The sequence below is a fragment of the Mustela nigripes genome, chromosome 3 (genome assembly GCF_022355385.1).
Source record: "Mustela nigripes isolate SB6536 chromosome 3, MUSNIG.SB6536, whole genome shotgun sequence".
Lineage (NCBI taxonomy): Eukaryota > Metazoa > Chordata > Mammalia > Carnivora > Mustelidae > Mustela > Mustela nigripes.
This window is the reverse complement of record NC_081559.1, coordinates 8046387-8068783: the sequence shown is the minus strand read 5'-3', so window position 1 is coordinate 8068783 and position 22397 is coordinate 8046387. Positions and strand designations below refer to the sequence as shown.

The 22397-nt window shown below is 37.2% G+C and overlaps 1 protein-coding gene across 1 annotated transcript in view; it reads left to right on the top strand.

Moving 5' to 3' along the window:
• Positions 1 to 22397, top strand: part of DNAH7 (dynein axonemal heavy chain 7) — a 250612-nt gene that overhangs the window by 31704 nt on the left and 196511 nt on the right. Inside the window, exons 7-12 of the mRNA XM_059393094.1 lie at positions 695 to 875; positions 2591 to 2666; positions 4639 to 4764; positions 9885 to 10004; positions 21304 to 21487; positions 22148 to 22327. Of these exons, the coding sequence (XP_059249077.1) occupies positions 695 to 875; positions 2591 to 2666; positions 4639 to 4764; positions 9885 to 10004; positions 21304 to 21487; positions 22148 to 22327 (867 nt within the window). The remainder of the gene's footprint in view (positions 1 to 694; positions 876 to 2590; positions 2667 to 4638; positions 4765 to 9884; positions 10005 to 21303; positions 21488 to 22147; positions 22328 to 22397) is intronic.

Here is a 22397-nt window from a genome sequence, read left to right as displayed (position 1 = left end):
TACTGAAGAATTTTTAAAAATTAAATATCGAAGACTCTAACATTGCTGATTTGGAAGTATTTTGAAAAAATACTTGGATGTTTAAAATTTTTCTAATGAGTGACATGTAAAACTTTATGAAAATATACCAAAGTTAAATGTCTGTTAGAGAAATACTAAACATGTCTTAAAAATGAATGTTTATGTACACATTTAATAGTAGCTGTAAAATTATAAATGGACTATTGGTCAGTTGGAGATTTCCTCAGTCCTGTCATAGATTTCTGAGCTTAATGTATAGGGTTACTGATTTGTTTGCAGCTTGTATGATTCACTTGATTATCAATAATAAAAGGACAAAAACTATGACATTTTCACACATTTATAAAGCACTAAATTCTACTTCAGCATGGATTCTTCTTAGTACATCATATATTTGGTAATATAATTTAATATTTTTCATTGTAGTTATGAACTGAGATGAGCTTTACTTTTCATGAACTATCCTTTTTTTTTTTTTTTAACTTAGGGGATCTCAAAAAAATACCTCCATGAATTACACAAGATACTTTTTTTGTGATTTGTAAATACTTTGCCTAAAGTTTTGATTTTGCTCAGTAGGTGGTTGTTTTTTGTTTGTTTGTTTGTTTTTATGAACACATTTCTTTTACTACAGAACTAAACACATTTATATTTCTCCATCTTCTTTATGCAGAGATATTACTATTATATTCACCATGGAATTGACACAGACCATGTAGCCCCAATGGAAGATTCTTGGCTAGAGCATGTATTGAATTTAGTCCCCCAACATCTGAAAGTCCTCACCAACAGCATACTTGCATTATCTGACGAAATGAGAGAAGATTATCTTCTTAGTGTAAAAAAATCCATAGGTAAATCAGTATTTGTTTTCTAATTTGAATGTGTCTTATTAACTGAAAGTTAATACCTATACTTGAAAGCATTCATAGATTTATTCTGCTTTTTGCATTGCTGTTTCATTGCTTAAGATCTTAGGCAGGTTTCTTTAATAAAGTACAGCAAGAAAATTTTAAATCCCATCTTTTTTTTTTTTTTTTTTGAGTGTTACATCCACTCAGTAAAAACTGAGTAAATTCTAGAACTGAGGAAATTCTAAAATTTAATTATTTAACTGACATTAATATTATTGCTATCACTATTAGAAGGTGATTAATTGAAAATTGTTGTTATGGACTAGGGGTTGGCAAACTACAGCTCACAGGTCGAGTCCAGCTCACTACCTGTTTTTGTAAATAACTGTTATTGCAGTACAGTCCTACGCATTCATTTGCATATGGTTTGGGCTGCTTTTGATCTATAAGAGAAGAGATTAGTATTTGTGATGGAGACCTTGTAGCTCATAAAGTTGAAGGTATTGATACTCAAGCCCTTTACATAAAAAGTTTGCTGATTCCTGGTATAGACCACTGGATTCTAAGACTGACTAAACATCAGAATCGTTTTCCACATACTCATTTCCGAGTCCATCTGAATTAAAACTATATATTAAATCTATACTTAAAAAAAAAGTTCTCCAATTAACTGGGATTGTAAAACTGGTATAATTGATGTTGTATTCAAAGCTGGAGAAATCCTCATGTTTTGGAGTTGCCTGGGAACCTTTTAAGGAAGGCATTTACTTAATTTAAGACTCTTATTGAGTGTCCTGCTAATGTAAAAATAAAAAGGCAAATCTTTGATTCCAAGGAGTTCATTGTGGAAATGAGGGAGAGGGACAAATCATTAATTACAAAGTAGAGCGGTAGGCGTGGGAAGGGGGGAAACAGGATGTGCTGTACGGGACAGAAGCTCATGCCGGACTTGGTAGGAAGAAATATGGAGGTGCCTGAACTGTCTCGAAATACAAACCAAACACGAGACAGTGCTCACCCTGAGAAAACGGTGTGACATGTGGCAGACACGCATGAAAGACTCTTCAGGCTTGCAGCAGCCGTGATGGCAAAGCATAGAGTCCATTTGGGAAGGGGACAGAATCTTAAGGGCACTCAATGCCTTTTTAAAACATTCAAAATTAAAGCAGAGTCACCAAAGGATTTTAAGAAGAGGAGTGTTAGCATTGGCATTTTAGAAAGAGCACCTAAAGGTAGGAAAATTAGAATTAACTGTGGATTAATGACCATAGAAGATAGAAGCAGAAGCAGCTCCCTTTACTGATTTTATAACAGGCTTGTTTTATGTTTTTATGCAATTTAAAAGAGAACAAAGCAACATGGTAAGTTTCCTCAGTGAAAGGAAACTGCTGTGATTCTTTATTGTTGGCCTTCATTGAAAACTACTTTTGGTAGAATAGCTATGAAGGAAAATGTAATTTTAAAACCAATTATTATTTTCAAATGAAATAATAGGAGCCTGTTGTTAAAGAGAGGGAACATATACTCTCAAAGACACAGACATCATGGGTTTTCTCATAAATATTTTTGTTGTCTGATATATGCAGAAATGGCTCCATTATTTTAAATAACATAATTTAAATAATTGATTTTAGTGGAATTAGTTTTGCAATTGCTTGGAAATGTGCCATAATTAATATAAGGATGTTTATCAGAACTTTTCAATTTTCTTTTAGTTGATTTTGTTTTGAAAGATCCTAGGGAAAAAGAAGAAGATAAAAAAACAGCTGAAATTCCACCCCATCGCGCAGAGTAAGTGATTAACTTTCTCTAAGAATATTAATTATATGACTGTTTCTATGTATGTGTATTTATTTATACACTGATTGTATTTCTCATATATATGTTTATAACCTATATACTTCATTTATACAACTGATTATTCTTATTAAGTTTGTGTATTTAAGCCCTAGTATGTTTTATTTACAAATCCATGGGTAGATGGGTAGACAGACAGAGAGATGGATACCTATGTGGTTAAAACAGAAGTACCCTGGTGAAAGAAGCTTGTATAGATCCTTGTATTTCCATAGCTACTAGCACAGGCTTTGGATACAATAGGGATATAAGAACTTGATGGCAATTGGAATGCATAAATCATACCGGGAACATTACAGAAAATATGTGTGTATATAGAACATATTGCAATTTATTACATAGATTAAAATATAGGACACATAATAGAAAAGTACACTCACTCTATATTTTCCCTAATCCCTAAATCCCATTTAGGAATAAATCTCTTAAATAGTTTGAAGAATAGAACTTACATTTTTATGATTTAGTAAAAATTGTTTTGCTTCTTTCATATTATTTGAAAGTGCCTCAGATTGTTTTCCTATAATGGCAAGAAAAAATTATGCGGTCATTTCCAACATATCCTATGTGGAGAACAGCTTTTCTCCTGTGAAGGGACCAAAATCACCTTTTGTAGTTGTAAAGGTGGAATGACTACAACTGAAAAACCGAGTTAAGCTTACACATAATAAAGTGAGATTCAGTGTTTAAAATCATGAGAAGAAAATATTGTAGGCATAAAATATAGAGGTTTAAAGACATTCTGAAAGGTGAAAATGGCATATCTTTAATGTATCAAGGATGACTATGCATGTCAAAGGAGTTACAGAGTAAATGGCTTCAAATAAGGACCTTAGCATCCGTCATTTTGGAAGTGTCCTTTACACATTAACAGAGATTAAGTTGAAGGGAATTTCCACAGGTAGGCTGGACTATATATATATATATTTTTTGTATTGTTATTTTTTTTTCAGTGTTCCAAAATTCATTGTTTATACGCCATACCCAGTGCTCCATGCAATACTTAAGATGTTTTAAAAAAAATTTAAACTTTTTGTGTCTTCAAATTACCTCTTTCAAGACGTATATGAGAAAAAGTTGGCTACTGTTTCTATTTGATCATTTTGAGTTACTTGTGAACTTGACCAAGTATTTAAAGGAAAAATAGTTACTTTATGATTCAAGTTAACTTATGATTCAAGTTTATGGGGCACCTGGCTGGCTCCGTCAGAAGAGCATGTGACCCTTGATCTCGGGGTTGTAAGTTTGAGCACCCATGTTGGGTGCAGAGATTACTTAAATAAATAAAATTAAAAAAAAAAAAGATTCAGGGGTGCCTGGTTAGCTCTGTTGGTTGAGCATCTGCCTTCAGCTGAGGTCATGATCTTGGGGCTCTGGGACTGTGCCCTGTGTGGGGCTCCCTGATCAGTAGGGAGCCTGGTTCTCCCTCTCCCTTTGCTCCTCTTCCCTTGATTGATGAACTCTTTCTCAAATAAATCAATCTTAAAAAAAAGAAAGGGATTCAAGTATAATTTCATGTGTTAATTATTCTAAAATCATATGGCTTAGGCCATAGAAAGTATGGCCTTTATGTATCTTCCATACATAATTATGTATTTTGTTATTATTGTCAGGGATACATAATACTTTTTATTAAAGTAAAACCATTATTGGGGTGCCTGGGTGGCTCAATGGGTTAAGCAACCCACTCTTGGTCAGGATCTAAGGGCTGTGAGTTTGAGTCCCAAGTCAGGCTCTGTGCTGGGCATGGAACCTGCTGAAAGTTCTCTCTCTCCCTCTGCTCCTCCTCCCCCGTTCTCTCTCTCTAAAGAAAAAAAAAGGAAGCTATTATTATTCAGAAAGTATGCATGACAATGCTTTTTTCTGATTTTTTAGAGATAGTTGATTCTTTTTTCTTTGTTTTCAGAATGGAAGTTCTTCCAAAACCTTGGAGGAAATCATTTTTAGCTGCAAGCAATTATATTAAGGATCACTTGAACACATTGAACCCTACAATGTTGGCAGTGCTAGATTTGTGGCACGGGACTTTTAAGTGAGTATTTCTGGCCTTCTTGAGCTTCTTCTTCTTTTTTTTTTTTTTGTTAAGATTTTATTTATTTATTTGACAGACAGAGATCACATGTAGGCAGAGAGGCAGGCAGAGAGAGAGAGGAGGAAGCAGACTCCCTGCAGAGCAGAGAGCCCGGTGTGGGGCTCGATCCCAGGACCGTGGGATCATGACCTGAGCCGAAGGCAGAGGCTTTAACCCACTGAGCCACCCAGGCGCCCCTTGAGCTTCTTTTTAAAAGAGCAATAAAAGCTATTTTGTCACATCTTAATTGTTTCTTTTACTATTTCAACTGCAAACTAAAAAAAATAACTACAAACTTAACCATCAGTATTCAAACATGGGTTTAAATCAGCAATGTAGTGGTAGAGTAAATCAGGAACATTGTCTTTGACCTCTGACTCAGTTCCCCCCCTACTCCCGTCCCGTCCCGTATCTCATTACCATGCAGACTTAAGGTGATCACCCTTAAGGGTCTATATTGTCATGCTGGGTTTTAAATCCCACAGACCATTAGCTGCTACAGTCATCTAGATGGTTAGGAACCTAGTAAATATGGCACACCTGAATGGCATGAGTTAAAGTTCCTGGGTGACAGCAGGAAGTTAGGCATCACCTCATAGACCTTGTCACGGTGGGGACGGTACAGCCACACGTTGGCAAGTGCTTGGCGCAGCGGGATGTGGATGCTGGTGGGCGCCGTGGAGCTGACATGCTTGCTGCCCAGGCTGAGGACCATCGACCACACAGTTTAGAAGCTGCTACTTCATGTTCCCGCCCACCCTTGCATGACCTCTTCTAAGGCACTGGTGGGCATCCTAGCAACGAGCACCCGTAGACATGGTTTTAGAAAATGTACAAAAGTAATACAAATCTATATTTATTTTTCTTAAAGAAGGCCTTCCTTCAGGAACCTCAGAACCTGGATCAGTCCTGTCTTATGCCAGAGGAGGCACCTGTGTCCCAGGTGGTCTTACCCACCCCTACCCCAACATTGTCAACCCCTACATCTGCAGCCCTTGTGACAAGTGACCCGCTCTCCAGGGTCTCCTGGTTTCTACTGTATGTATGCTGTGGGCAGAAGGGCGCAGCAAGTGGGCACATTTTTCTGCCTCCCAAAACCAGCAGAAGGAAAGCTACGGTCTTTCAAGCTATGGCCGCGGCAGAAGGCAGCTCTTGGCCCCACCCTGGGAAACCCCAGGACATGCCCTAGGGCCATCTCTCCGGCCAACTTCTCTGAACTCCTTCCAGAGTGAGGCTCTTTAGCGTACCTTTCTAGCCCTACCCCTGCCATCTGCTCTAGGAAGCCAAGCTCCTTGCCTGGGCTCTGCCAGCATCTGATTATAGCTTCTCTCTTCACCCGTTGTCTTCCCTGGCATTCTGTTTTCTCACAGGTAGAATGATTTGTGCTGTCCAAGGCCCGCCCTTTCCTCGCTCTGTCCCTGTCTGCCTTTTAAAAAACAAATTTTAATTAAATATGCAGCTACATATGTAACTTTACATAAACATGTAAATGTGATCATATATACTTTTTTTAAAAAAGATTTTATTTATTTATTTGTCAGAGAGAGAGAGAGAGTGAGCACAGGCAGACAGAGTGGAAGGCAGAGTCAGAGGGAGAAGCAGGCTCCCTGCAGAGCAAGGAGCCCAACGCAGGACTCGATCCCAGGACGCTGGGATCATGACCTGAGCTGAAGGCAGCGGCTTAACCCACTGAGCCAGCCAGGCGTCCCTCATATATACTTTTTAAGTGCAATCTTCACTTTGCCTGACTTCCCGCAGCCTTTCTTTTCCTCATCTCTGCCTTTCTTTCCACCAGTCTAAAGACCCATGATAACCATCCAGTGGGATATCTTTCATTATTTTTATGTGTACTCATATTATCAAATACATATGTGCATCCACACACAGGCACACATATCCATAGCATAAAAATGGCTTTTGTTGGTCAGACTGAATACTGTTAGAACATCTTTTAGCTTTCCATTGTATAATGTGGACTTCTTTGCTTAAATTTGGCCATGATTTAATTTTGCATGCAGTCATGAGGCCACTCTGTATAGTATCGCTCTCACGAAGGATGTTTTCATACAGTGATATATATATTTCATTTTCACAACAATGCCAGTGGTTTTTTTTTTAAATATCCATTTATAGATATGGATCTCTTTGGAATTGCCAGGACACACTGAAGTGGATGCAGGCGGGTGAGGCTGTAGTGCCTAGTACTGTCCACAACGGGCTAGACTTTGTTGGCCAACGTCAGGAGGCAAGAGACAAGAAAATGAAGGGGAAGAAAAAGGGAACAAAGTTGAGATAAAAAACAAAACAAAACAGTAAACAATGGATATGCCCAAACCTGTTGTCCGTGATCATAGTGGCAGAAGTATTCGTAGCAGCAACTGAAGCAAACCTCAGGGCATCTGGGGTGACGACAAAAGAGAAAGAAGCTTTGCAGTCTGTGGGTAGGAAGAGGACTCCACCAATTCCAATGTTGCCCTCGTAGACATGAGTCATTTTCACTCTATGAGAATGTTGAGTGGGGCGGGCAGTCAGCAGCACTGCCTCTCAGAGTAGGAGCCAGCGTTGACTATAAAGGGCATCCTTCCTCTAGGTGAAAAGTGTTTGGCCTCTCAGCAGGTGTTGAAAGTATGGGACATCTCTGTGTAGCAGAGGTGTGGAGAATGGTGATGGAAAAGTCATCTGAACGACTGCAAAAATGCACGAGTGTGGAAAGCTGAAAGGGGATGCTTGTAGATGGAAGGTGCAAGTTCATGTCCTTCAGTAGTGAGACTGACAGAGCCCACTGAATGTCAGAGAGAGCATCTGTAATACAGTCACAGCCTACATAGCATATGGGCATTTTTGCTTGAAAAGTAGTGTGCATATATGAATATGTATGTGTAGCTTGTAGGTACATATATGTGGAAATTGCCATAGGCTAGGGATTACAGTAGTTGAATATAAAAGGAAGATGTTGGGAACCTGGGTGGCTCAGGCAGTTAAGCATGTGCCCTTGGCTCAGGTTATGATCCCTGGGTCCTGGAATCAAGTCCCACATCTGGCTCCCTGCTCAGCAGAGAGCCTGCTTCTCCCTCTGCCTGCTTCTCCCCCTGCTTGTGCTCTTTCTCTCTCTCTGACAAATAAATAAATAAAACCTTTAAAAAACTAAAAATAAAAGGAAGATGTCTAAGAAAGTGAAGCTTATGTTGTCCACCGTCCATCCCCTGCCTCCGGCAACCACCAATCTGTTTTCTATATCCGTGAGCTCAGTTTTTGTCGTTTTAGATTGCACATAGGAGTTTATAAAGTTCTTTATTTGTCTTCCTATATTTGACTTATTTAACTTAGCATAATGCCTTCAGGCTCTATCCATGATGCCTCAAATGGAAAGCTTTCATTCTGTTTTATGGCTGAATATTATTCCACTGTGTATATCTGTACACCACATTTTGTTTACCCGTCAATGGACATTTAGATTGTTTCCATGTTTTGGCTATTAGAAATAATGCAATGAACACGGGTGTACATTATTCTTTTATTGTGTTTTCATTTTCTTCAGATAAATATTCAGAAGTAGAATTGGTATATAATAATCTGGTAGTTCTATTATTTACTTTTTGAGGAACCCTGTATTATTTTCCATAGCAGCTGCACCAATTTACATTTCCAGCAACAGTGCACAAGGATTCTCTTTTGTCCACATTCTCATCAATGCATGTTATTTCCTATCCTTTTTTCATATCCGTTTTGACGGGTGTGGGGGGACCATCTCATGGTGGTTTGATTTGTATTTCCCTCATGATTAGTAATGTGAACATCTTGTCATATACCTGTTAGCTATCTGCATGTCTTCTTTAGAACGATGTCTATTCAGATCCTCTGCCCATTTTTTAATCAGATTTTTTTCTATTGAGTTTTATGTGTTCTTTATAAATTTTTGATATTAACCCCTTTTCAGTATATGATTTGCAAATATTTTCTCCCATTCAATAGATTGCCTTTTCATTTTGTTAATGGTTGATTTTTTGTTGTGCAGAAGCATTTTAGTTTGATGTAGTGACACTTGTTCATTTTTTGCTTTTGCCTTTGCTTTTAGCATCAGATCCAAAAAATTATTGCCAACACTCGTGTCCAGGGATGTATCACCCATGTTTTTTTCTAGGAGTTCTATGGCTTCAGGTCCTACATTCCTGTCTTGAATCCATTTTGCGTTCATTGTTGAGTATGGTATAAGATAAGGGTTCGATTTCATTATTTTGCATGTGGCTGCCCAATTTCCCCAACTGAAAATTATTATTATTATATTATTATTATATCCAGCATAGAGCCCACAACAGAAACTTCTTAAATGTGTAAATCATGTACATAACAAAGATCCATAGCACTGTAGTCAGAAAAGAAGGTGTGTGGGAAACTGTTGACTAGAAGAAGCACTATGTTTTCTTAAAATTCGTGAGGGAGACAAACCACGAGAGACTCTGGATTCCATGAAAGAAACAGGGTTACAGAAGGGAGGGAGGTGGGGGATAGGATAACTAGATGATGTGATGAGCAAACAAATAATGAATCCTTGAACACTCCATCAAAAACTAATGTTGTACTGTATGTTGGCTAACTGAATATAATAAAAAAAAGTCAAAACCAGACAGGATCAAAAGACTGATATATTAGGTCTTAATCAGGTGTGAGAATTCCCCCACTACATGGCTCCCTAAAATGCAAGGTTACTTTCTTTCCAGAGTGGGTACAATTTTTGTTTCAGGTATAGTGAGCTTTCTTAAGCTTTACCTCTTTTCCTGTTGCAATTATTCTGATTTGAAAGCAAAAATCAGTCTAAATTTTCTATCAAATCCCAGTTATTTCAACTCTGTTTTACTTCACAATAATGTTTCATAATCTTATGTTGTGTTCTTATCAAATTTAATTACATTATTTTAAAAATTAAAATTTTAAAAATTTTATGTTCTTAACTATTTAATTTTATTAAACACAAATTTTAATGATGAAACCAAGGAATATTATATTTTTGAGATCAGTTAACAAAAATATTTAATGCAAAAAAATCTCCTGCCTTAATTATTGTTTATTTTTATGTCTTGCAGAAAATTACGTTTAGTTGATGTAGAAGAATTTCATAATCGCCAGGATGCATTAGAACTGTCAATATTTCAGACCATTGTCATGAAACACATGGAATCTGCTAAAGAGACTCTCCTTAAAATGTAAAGTTTTAAAATTTCATGGAGGAAAGCACAAATTTAAAAATGTTATTGGCGGGGAACTACATTTTAACTGCATTTAGAAAATCTGATTTTAACAAGTTTGTAATTACTTCTGTTCAAGAACTAAGTATAGTGTCTTTAACTGAATTGGTCTGTACTGTCTACCCAGATGTTCTACACAACATAGATTGTGAAGGAACTAAAATGATTATGTTTTTTTCTCTCAATTCTGGTTTCTACTTCTGCTCTGTGAGAGGGGTTGAATACCAGGGAGAGAATGATCATCAACTAATCCATTTGCTAGATATTCGACATCTACTATTAATATTACATTTAAGGCACTCTACCTCTTTCATTTTGCTTTTGGATGGGGAATGAAAGAAGTTTAAAGCACTATTAGGTAGGGAAAATATATTCTTTAAAGGAGTTTACTATCACACTGAGAGGTTAGACTTATCACATGATAATTAAACATCTTGGCTCGACTCTTAAAAATGGAATAGTCACATATGATAATTACCAATGTAGGTGCCAGAGAGCATGCTCTGAAACAATACAGGAAAATGTTTCTATCATGGGTTGTTGAGTTATTATAAATAGGATGTTAAAATTAGCTCAAATTTCAGATAGCAGAGAGCATGAAACTCCTGCATGGTTTCATGATTTTCATAAGTTACTTAGAGATACATCCTGATAGCTAAAGATTGTATCTTTGTTGTTTTTCTCCAATATTTTAGAATCAAATTCTTTGTCTGAAGTCACTTGAAAGAACTTTAGAATTTTATTTAATATTAGTATTTAGTTAACATAAACAAATAGATGAGAGCTATAGAATGAAACCCCATAATTAATTACAGAGCAGAAAATGACCCCTTAAGGACATAAAACCGATAAATTTTCTTGATCGGTAACTTCGAGTTATAGTCCAGGAGGAATACATTACCACCATAAATTTTGGTAAATTGGGTGTCAAAGTACAGAGCAGAATAAAACCTTTGCTGAAAATTTTGTGGAGAGTTGTAGATTGATTTGCTGTAGCCTCAGTGCTCCCTGATTTATTCTAAGGGGAAAACACTCTGACTGTACTTTAAATAGTGAACCGGAATGTGTTTATCATGGCTAAAAGGTAGAACACCAGCTTACCACAATGGAGAAACAGTTAGCAAATGATTAATTATGGTATCTACGCCAAACCCAGATGTCTTCTCTCAGGATTCATTCTCTGCTTCTATTCAGCATTTATTGTGGTTTATCACCCCTGCCGTCTGGAAGCTGTTTTTCTAGGTCCCTGTGCCTCTGGTTTTTCTGTTTGTTTTTTTCCTAGCTGTACTTGTTCTTACTATTGCCAAGAGTGGGGGCCTCTCAGGTGTTTACTCTTGTGAGTCTTCTCTATATTCTTGGCAATGTCAATATTTCATCTGCCTTATCTGTCTAAAGATCTTAAGTTTTTTGAGCTCTAGGCCCTTGTTACTAACCTCATACTATATGTCTCCTGTTGAATATCACGTCAGCATCTAAATATTAGCATTTCCATTACAGTGGTAATTCTTTCTTCCAAGCATGCTACTCTTCTTGTTCTAGACCATTCCCAGGCCAAGCTGAAAACTTTGTGACTTTTTCTATCTGTTGCTTATCATCTACATCTTTACCACCCCTACCCTGCCTCCAGCCATAGTCAGTGTATTGCTAATTACTTTTTAAAATCGAGGTATAATTCACTCACCATAAAATCACCACCTTCTTGTGTACATTTCAGTAGTTTATAATATATTCAAAGGTTTTGCAGTGATCACCACTAATTCCATCACCCCCCAAAAGAAACACTTTATCTGTTATCAGTCATTCCCGATTTCCCCTCCAACATGCCCTGACAATCACTAGTACATTTTCTGTCCCCATTCTAAACATTTCATCTCTGTGGAATGATATAATATGTATTCATTTATGTCTCACTTCTTACACTAAGCATGATATTTTCAAGGTTCATCCCTGTTATAGCATATATCAATAGTTCATTCCTTCTTCTGGCCAAATGATATTTCTTTTTTTTTTTTTTTTAAGATTTTATTTATTTATTTGACAGAGAGAGAGAGAGAGATCATAAGTAGGCAGAGAGGCAGGCAGAAAGAGAGGGGGAAATAGGCTCCCTACTGAGCAGAGAGCCCGGTGTGGGGCTCCATCCCAGGATCTGAGGTCATGACCTGAGCCAAAGGCAGAGGCTTAACCCACTAAGCCACCCAGGTGCCCCCCAAATGATATCTCATTGTATGGATCTAACACATTTTGTTTATCCATTCATCAGTAGATGGACATTTGTGTTGTTACTATCTTTTGTCTATTAGGAATAATGCTGCTATGAACATTTTTATAAACATGTTTTTAGTTCTCTTTGGGTAGATACCTAGGAGTAGAATTACTGGGTTATATAATAACTCTATGGTTAACTTTTTGAGGAACTCCCACAGTGTTTCCTAAAGCGTTTGTTAGATTTTATGTTCCTTCCAACAATGTATGAGGGTTCCACTTTCTCTACATCCTTGTCGACACTGTTACTGTCCATCTTTCTGATTAGATATAGTCATCCTAGTAGATGTTAAGTTCTATCTTACTGAGGTTTTGATTTGCATTTCCTTAATGACTAATTATATTGAGTATCTTTTCAAATGCTTATTGTCCATATGTTTATCTTGTTTGGATAAATGTCTATTCAGATCATTGCTTACTTTGTATTGAGTAATCTTTTTATTGTTGAATTTTAAGAGTTCTTGATATATTCTGGATACTAAGCCCTCAGGTACACGATTTGCAGATATTTCTCTCATTATGTGGTTGATCCTTTCATTTTCTTGATAGGCATAAATTTGAGGTACTTTTTTTTTTTTTAACATGGGGCTTGAACTCATGACCCTGAGATCAAGACTTGAGCTGAGATCAAGAGTTGGTTGCTTAACTGACTGAGGTACCCAGGCATCTTGAGGCACAATATTTTTAATTTTGATAAAGTCTAATTATCTTTTTGTATACTGATCTTGTATCCTGCACCCTTGCTAAACTTGTTTATTAGTACCAATGATTTTTTTTTGGGGGGGGGGTTATGTGTAAACTTCATATCTTTTATATATATATATATATATATATATGATTGTGTTATCTGCAAATAGACAGCTATACTTCTTCATTTCTTATCTGTGTGGTTTTTTCTTGTCCTTGGTTAATTGTTTTGGTTAGACTCTCTAGTATAGTGTTGAAAGAAGTTGCAAGGGCAGAGATCCTTGTTTTGTTCCTGATTTTAGGGGAAGGCTTTCAGTCTTTCAGCATTTAGTTAGCTGTGTAATTTCCCTTTATCAGGTTAAGGAATTTCCCTTTCATACTTAGTTTGTTGATTTTTTTTATCATATAATACCACAGATTTTGCCTAGTGTGTGTGTGTGTGTGTGTGTGTGGCTTTTTTTTTGCAGCTGAAATAGTGGATTTTTCTACTTTATTAATACATTACATTGGTTTTCATGTACTGAACTAATCTGATTCCTGAGATAAATACCAATCCCACTTGGCCATAGAGTATAATTCCTTTTATATGCTGTTGGATTGAGTTGGGGATTTTCGTGTGTACGTGCATAAGGGTCATTGGCCTGTAGTTTTTGTTGGTATTAATTTTTCTTTAAATGTTTAGTAGAATTCCCCTGGGAAGCCATCTGGCCCTGGGCTCTTGTTTCTTGGGAGATTTTTGATTACTGCTTCAATTTCCTTATTGATTGTGAGTCTGTTCAGATTTTCTATTATTTTTTCCTGGTTCAGTTTTGGTAGTTTATACTTGTCTAGGAATGTATCCATTTCTCACAGATTGTCTAATTTGCTAGCATATAGGTACTCATAATATGTTCTTATGATTGTTTGTATATCTTTGGTGTTGGTTGTGATGGTTCCTCTTTCATTCATGATTTTATTAATTTGGGTCCTTTTTCTTTTCTTTTTGATAAGTCTGTCCCGGGTTTTATCAATCTTATTAGTTCTTTCAAAGAACAAGCTCCTAGTTTCATTGATTTGTTCTACTGTTATTTTTTGGTTTCTATTTCATTGATTTCTGCTCTGATCTTTATGATTTCTCTTCTCCTGCTGAGTTTAGGCTTTCTTTGCTGTTCTTTCTCCAGCTCCTTTAGGGGAAGGGGTAGGTTGTGTATTTGAGATATTTCTTGTTTCTTGAGAAAGGCTTGTATTGCTATATACTTTCCTCTTAGGACCTCCTTTGCTGCATCTCAGAGATTTTGAACAGTTGTGTTTTCATTATCATTTGTGTCCATGAATTTTTAAAATTCTTTAATTTCTCAGTTGACCCATTTATTCTTTAGTAGGATGCTCTTTAGCCTCCATGTATTTGAGTTCTTTCTAACTTTTCTCTTGTGATTGAGTTCTAGCTTCAGAGCTTCATGGTCTGAAAATATGCAGGGAATGATCCCAGTCTTTTGGTACCAGTTGAACCCTGATTTGTGACCTAGGATGTGATTTATTCTGGAGAATGTTCCATGTATACTAGAGAAGAATGTGTATTCTGTTGCTTTGGGATGAAATGTTCTGAATAGATCTGTGAAGTACATCTGGTTCAGTGTGTACTTTAAAGCCTTTATTTCCTTGTTGATCTTTTGCTTAGATGATCTGTCCATTTCAGTGAAGGGGGTTTTCATGTCCTACTGTTATTGTATTATTATCAATGTGTTTCTTTGATTTTGTTATTAATTGGCTTATATAATTGGCTCCTCCTATGTTAGGGACATAGATATTCAAAATTGTTAGATGTTCTTGTTGGACAGACCCTTTAAGTATGATATAGTGTCCTTCCTCATCTCGTATTATAGTGTTTGGTTTAAAATATAATTTATCTGATATAAGGATTGCCACCCCAGCTTTCTTTTGATGTCCATTAGCATGGTAAATGATTTTCCACCCTCTCACTTTCAATCTGGAGGTTTCTTTGGGTCTAAAATGAGTCCCTTGTAGACAGCATATCGATGGGTCTTATTTTTTTATCCAATTTGATACCCTTTGTCTTTTGATTGGGGCTTTTAGCCAACTTACATTCGGGATAACTATTAACAGATATGAATTTAGTGCCACTGTATTGCCTGTAAGGTGACTGTTACTGTATATTGTCTCTGTTCCTTTCTGGTCTGTTACTTTAAGATTCTCTCTTTGCTCAGACAACCCCTTTCAATATTTGCTGTAGGGCTGGTTTGGTGTTCACAATTTTTTTTTTTTTTTTTAGTTTCTGTTTGTCCTGGAAGATTTTCATCTCTTCTTCTATTTTCAGTGATAGCCTAGCTGGGTATGGTATTCTTGGCTGCATGCTTTTCTTGTTTAATGCTCTGAATATATTGTGCCAGTCCTTTCTGACCTGGCAGGCTGCCATAAGTCTTCTGCCAAACTAATGTTTCAACCACTGTAGGTTACAGACCTCTTGTCCCGGGCTGCTTTTGGTATTTTCTCTGCCGCTTCCAGTCGGTGACGAGAGAAGAATTAGGCACCAACAAGTCAGCTGCAAGAGATTGGGAGCAGGAGACAACAGTCAAAAAGGATGGCTGCCACGAGCAACTCCACAGTCTCACTTTTATTGGATAGAAAACAATAGCCAACAGAAGGATTGATGAAGGTCAAACGTTAGTCACGTCTTGCAGACTAGCAAGGAGGAGGATAGAGTTTATAGTTAAACAAGCACATTCAAAGGACTCATCTAACTAACGACAGGCGCTTCTGGGAAGAGAAAAGAGCAATAACGGATAAGTGAAGCAGGCGGTTTTCCGTTCCACCCTGAGCTGACTGGGCGTTCCCAGGTGCTCGGCTTCCCTGAAGCAGGCGGCTTTCCGCCCTGGGCGGGCCCGGTGTTCCCGGCTGCCCAGCTTCTGTGAAGGGGTGGCCTTCCACCCTGAGTGAGACAGGCATCCCCAGCTGCCCAGCTTCATGGTTGTACATCGTCCTTCTCCCCAAAGACCTGTTGCCAGTATATGTATTTCTTAAGGCCATATCTAAATGTGCTTGGTAACTAGTAAAATCCTCCAGGGGTTACAGTTTAAGTAACAAATTGTTCCGAGGGGCAGCAGCATTTCTCTTTGTCTCTGAGGCTTGTAAGTTTTACTATTAGATGATGGGGGGTGGCTTATTTTTATTGATTTTGAGGGGGATTCTTTGTGGCTCCTGGATTTTGATGCCTGTTTCCCCAAAATTAGGGAAGTTCTCTGCTATAATTTGCTCCAATATACCTTCTGTCCCCTCCCTTTCTTCTTCTAATATCCCAATTATTCTAATACTGTTCTGTCTTATTGTGTCACTTATCTCTTGTCACCAGACCCTGTGGTCTAGTAGTTGTTTATCTCTCTTTCATCCAGCTTCTTTATTCTCCATCATTTGGTCTTCTATATCACTAATTCTCTCTTCTGCCTCATTTATCCTAGCAGTTAGAGCCTCTTTCTTTAATTACACCTCATTAATAGCCTTTTTTATTTCAATTTGGTTAGATTTTAGCTATTTCATTTCTCCAGAAAGGGATTCTCTGGTATCTTTTATGCCTTTCCCAAGCCCAGCTAGTATCTTTCATTCTGAACTCTAGTTCTTACTAATGTCCACATTGATTAAGCTCCCGTCAGTCAGTACTGCCTCTTGTTTGTTCGTTCTTTCTTTCTTTCTTTTTTGAGGTGAGTTTTCCTGTTATATCATTTTGTCCAGAGAAGAATAGAAGAATGAGAGAACAAAATGCTAAAAGGGTAACAATGACTCCAGAAAAATATAAACAAATCAGGAGAGATCTGAAATTGGAGGGGAAAGAAATGGGAAGAGGGTGGTGAATAGAACAGAGCCACACACTAGATCTGGGGTGTATTTTGGTCTATTAGAAGAAACTGCTTCCCAGAATTTTAAAGAAAGAAAAACTTATATATATACAAAAATAAGGGTAAATACAATGGAGGGATGGCATATGACCATAAAGATGAAAATTTAAAAAGAATTTTAAAAAGGAATTGTTAAGAAATTCATTAAAAAAAGAAAAAAATTAGGGAAAAAAAAGAGAATGTGATCAGGCAGGAGACAAGAACAAAGTCATATACTAGGTTTAGGGTATATTTTCATCTGTCAGAAGAAAGTGTATCCCAAAATTTTAAAAGAGAAAAACTTATATTTATATAAAAAATAAGATTAAATACAATGAAGGGGTAGAATATGACTGTAAAACTGAAAATCTAAAAATATTTTTAAAATGGAATTGATAAGATGGTAGTTGAAGAAAAATTCGAAAAATAAATAGAAAAAGAAAAAAACAAAGTTTTAAAAATTAACTTTGAAAGACTAAGGAGTCATGGGGAAAAAGCCATGAATTCTATGTGCTATATTCCCCTAATGCTAGAATTTTGCACTTCTCTTTGCTCGGTAAACTTGGTCTTGGCTGGATGTTCTTGCTGATCATCTTCTGGGTGAGGGGCCTGTTGCACTGATTTTCACATGCCTTTGCCTGAGGTAGAGTTGCATTGACCTTGCCAGGGGCCAGGCAGAATAATCCACTTGGGTTTGCTCCTGGTAGCTTTTGTTCCCTGAAAGCTTTCTGTATAGATTTGGAGAATGAGAATGAAAACGGTGGCCTCCCAGTCGCTGGCCCCAGAGGGGGTGAGAGGTCAGGGCCCCAGTCCTCAGTGTGGCCTCAGAGAAAAGCAGTCAATCACTCCTCTCTCCCTGGTCCCTGGCCACACTTCATGCTCACTTGGCCTGTGACTGAGCATTTCTGTCTTTGGCACACGACCCCATTTGGAGTGTCCAAACTCAGCAGGTTCCTGTGGAGGATCCCATGCTGCTCCTCCCAGTGGAGGAAGGAGAGTCTCCCCAGATCTGCTAGTTGTGGGGTCCCTCCTTGGAGAGTAGTGGCCCAACTGTGCCACAGATAATGATTTATGACAACCCTGAGCTGAGAGCCCACTCCTCGGCTCTGTCTTTGCAGCTGGCTTCCCCTCTCCAATACTTGGGAGCTGTGCCACTGAGCTCTGCCCCGTCTTTCTGTGACCCCAAGGGTCCTGAGACCACACAGTCCCAGTGAGGGTTTCACCCCTCCCCCCATTCAGCCGCTGGAGCGACGTCCCTCAGTGGAGCAGACTTCTTAATGTTCAGATTTTTGCTCCACTGCTCTATCACTTGCCTGTAGCCAGATGATAGAAGCTCTCTCTCCCCTGTGGTCTCTCTTCCCTAATATTGCCCTGGATTCTCTTCTTCGCAGTCCTACCTTCCAGAAAGTGTTCACTTTTTCATTCATAGAATTGCTGCTATTCTTTTCTTTGATCTCCTGTTGAGTTTGTAGGTGTTCAGAATGATTTGGTAACGAAATGAATTCCTGGGATGAGATAAAATTTGGGTTTCCTACTCCTCTGCTATCTTGCTCCTCCCCAATATTGCTGATCTTTTTAAAAACCAAATTTTGGGTCTGTTGATTTTCTCTATCTTTTTTTATTCTCTATTTTTTCCCCTTCTCAAATCTTTATTTCTTCCTTTCTCCTCGTTTTGAGTTTAGTTTTCTCTTTTTCCATTTTCTAGTTGAATTTAGTTACTGAGTTAAGATTTTTTTCATTTTTAATGTAGCCATTGACATCTATAAACTTCCTCCAGTCACTGCTTTCTTTGTGTTCTGTGAGTTTTGGTAAATGGTGTTTTCATTTTCATTCATCTCAAATTATTTTTTGATTTCCCATATGAATTCCTTTTTGACTGGCCATGCAGGATTGTGTTGTTTAATTTCTATGTAGTTATATATTGCCAGAGTGTCCTTCTGTTACTGATTTATGATTTTTTATGATTTGAATCCTTTTATGTTTTTTAGACTGAGGACCACCAATTGTTCTTGATCTTCGCTCAGAAGCCTCTTTCTTGCATATGCCTTTTTATTCCCACTGCAACTACCCTTGCTGGGCTCTTTTAGCCTCCTGTGTAGCCTACAAACCACCGTCATGTGACATGTCCTAACCCCGAATTTAGTGCTTCCCTTTTGTTGACAAAATAAGTCACCATTTCTAAACCTACCTTTTAAGGTCTTCTGCAACCTGGACCTAACCTAGCGCTTCCATTCTCAGGTCTGAAAAGACTTTCACCTTGGGCCATGCCTGGAGAAATAGTCCTGTTAAATTAAACAAGACATAACTTCTAACATCAGTCTATAACTGTTAAGTATTCAGTGGATAAAGTCTCTTCGTTCTCCTTTTTAACCAATTATTGATTTTTTTAAAAAATTAGTGACTCTTTGTTTTCATCTGTGGGATGGGAATTCTAGGAACATTTGGAAGTTGTTTAGTTGCTTCCTTCTTAAACTTGTGACTCTTAGCATTACCATCTTCACACATAATTCTATCAAACTGAATCAGAGGTTAAGGAAATTTAACAAAAAAAAACCTCTTGAATACCATCAGCAAAATAGTATGATTTATGCTATTTACAGTACTTGATGTGGCTCATTACTGGAGAAGCCTCTCTTCTGCCCTTCAGTACCCAGCTCAAATGATCCGTCTTCTATGAAATCTCTATTGCTACCCCTTAAAAATGATCACTTTCTTCTGAATACCTCTGACCCTTTATTCTCTTTTATTGCCTTTCTTTTGTAATATGTATTTATGTGTTCATCTTTTCATCCCTCTCTTAGCCTCAAGGCACTTTGGAGACTGACTAATATTTTGCACAAAGTGTTTTGTACATACTAGGGATCCCCGTAAATATCTTTGGGACAATGACAGAATAATTTTTAAAACATATCTTTTTATTTGTTCATTTTCCAGTTCTGTAGCTCCAAACTTACTCCATCTCTTGTCCAAACTACCGGAAGTTTCTCGGTCCCCTTTCTTAATGTAGCATTACTCTTCTCTATATAGTATTTGTTAGTTTTCCTCATTATCTGTTGCTTCCACAAGGACACCTTACTGCAGAAAGCTCTGCCATGGCCTCATTTTAGAGAGTGAGGCTGTCCCAACTTCTCGTGTTCAGCTCCCAATTCTACTAAAGTCCTCTCAGACTTCCCCCCACTTCTTTCTTTCTATCTTCTAGGAAGAAATCTCTCTATTACTTCTATTATAGACAATGAAATTATTGGATAAATTAGCCCCACTTACCCACCTATTTTTCTTATTATCCCGCTTCTACTTCAGATCCTTTCCTCACGGTCCTTCTCATTTCATTTCCATCTATCAATGAAATTGCCATTTTCATTATAAAACCCTTCTCTGTTACTTAAATGGAAAATTATATCTCAATCCGTTGACTTCAAGACTGTTTTCTGCTATGACTCATTGCCTTTTTATTATAAGAGATAGGAGATGATGTCATATCTTTTTACATTTCCCATGAAACTGTTTCTAGCATGTAGACATTAAACACATATTTGTTAAAGAAATGAATACATGCATTTAAAATTGAGATCTTTATTGAAAGGATTTGGCAACTCCTGAAAGTATATGGACTATGTTTTTTTAAAACTTCACGATCTCCTATGAAAGAAGATTCAGTATTCCTTAATTTTGTAGTATTAGTGGTTTTATAAACCAAAAACTTATTATGTATCTATATGTGAATTTGCCATTTAAAAAAAATTCATGATCTCTTATGAAAGAAGTATCGGTATTCCTTAATTTTGTAGTTTTAGTGGTTTTATAAGCTAAAAACCTATTATGTATCTATATGTGAATTTACATTTCTATTACAAGGTTACATACACGTTTGAGACTTTGTTCTAAATCAGTCATTCTTTCAGGGTTTCACAATAAGGGGAATAAAATAATACACTTGATTTTATTGATTTGTCTTGTTTTCAAGTCATTGTGAAACAGAATAACATATAGTACCAATAACATATAGTACTAAATAAGCTCTCTCTTGGTTTAAGCAGCTATTTACATTTTAGCTTTATACTAACAAATCCATTCCCTAAAGAACATTTTGGAGACTGGTGCATAGTATTTTGTAATATCCAATAAACTTTTATTCAAAAAGTACAGAAAGCATAGTTTCAGGAGTTAGAGTCAGGGTTTATTTTTTGATGTTTTTGGTTTTTTTTTCTTTTTTTCCTCACCACATCACATTGTTGAGTCATCTTCTCTTGGCCTTGATTAAAATTTCTTTTCCTAGAAAAATTGAAGTATGCTAGTGCTTACATTTCAGAGGGTAGATAATGTCTTAGCAATAGAGCTCTCTATGAAGACCTTTGGATGTCCAGAAGTTACTATTAATGCTTAACGTAAGAGGAGTGATTCACTGGAAGTATTAACTTTTAAAAGTCTTTTGTGCTTTCAAGGTGGTTTCCAGAAGTTCAGAATATTTATTACCAAGGTAATAAAAAAAAGCAATTGCCAACTAGTGACAGCAGTGCCAAATTGGAATCTTTTTTCAACTGCGCAGCTACGCTTATGACTTTACAGCTGCAAGAACTCACTTTGGTCTCCATGCAGGATTTCACAGACTTAATAGCACAACCACCAGTAAGTATGGTGCCATAACACCACTACTCAACTACTAATTTATTTTCAAGAGGAAGAAGATTAAAAAAAAAAAAAAAAAAAGACCTTTACTAGTGGTAGAAGAAGAAGTACATCTTTAGATCACTTACCTGTTTAAAAACACTTAGTATCCTGAATATTCAGGATATACGAGTATCACCTAGTTGGTGAGGATTAGTGAAGAGAAATAAAAACTCTTCTCATTGGGAAATTTGGGCCATGATGGCTGGGGGAGGTTTCTGCAAGGAACTCTCTTCTTTCCAGGAGAAGGTCCTGTTTGAGTATGCGCTGGGCCTGGGAATCCGAATGTTCTCATAGGCTCTTTCTTGCATGACTCCAGAGCCCCACTGCTATGCACATCCTCTTTTTTCTGAAACCTTGACCCCAACTCTGGTTGATCTGTAGGCCTGGTGGGTACTAAACACCAACATGTCTAGCTGGGAAGTGCTCTTGCACTTTCTAGTAGACCTCCTCATTGGCTTAACTGTCTAGGGCATAAGAGGAAAGGTGAGAACCCATGAGTTCTAACTGGGACCACTGCACTGCTTAGTCTTTCTCCATTTATTCATATATATATATATACACACACACATACATATATGTATATACTCACATACATGTATCCTTTTTTTTTTTTGGCAGGATTCTGTTAGAGCTTTTGAACATCCCGGTTTCATCATGAGGCTGATTCTTGAAAATGACACCATTAAGTTTGAACCTGAGTTCAGTGACTATATAGACATCCTTCTAAATGTTTATGATACCATGATTAAGGCTGTCAGTTTTGTGCCAAGAGTTGAGACAAAACTGTATTCCAAGTGGGTAAGTAACAGGGATATTCTGATTGCTTGAATTTTCATGATGACATTCATTTCAAACAACTTCTAAAAGG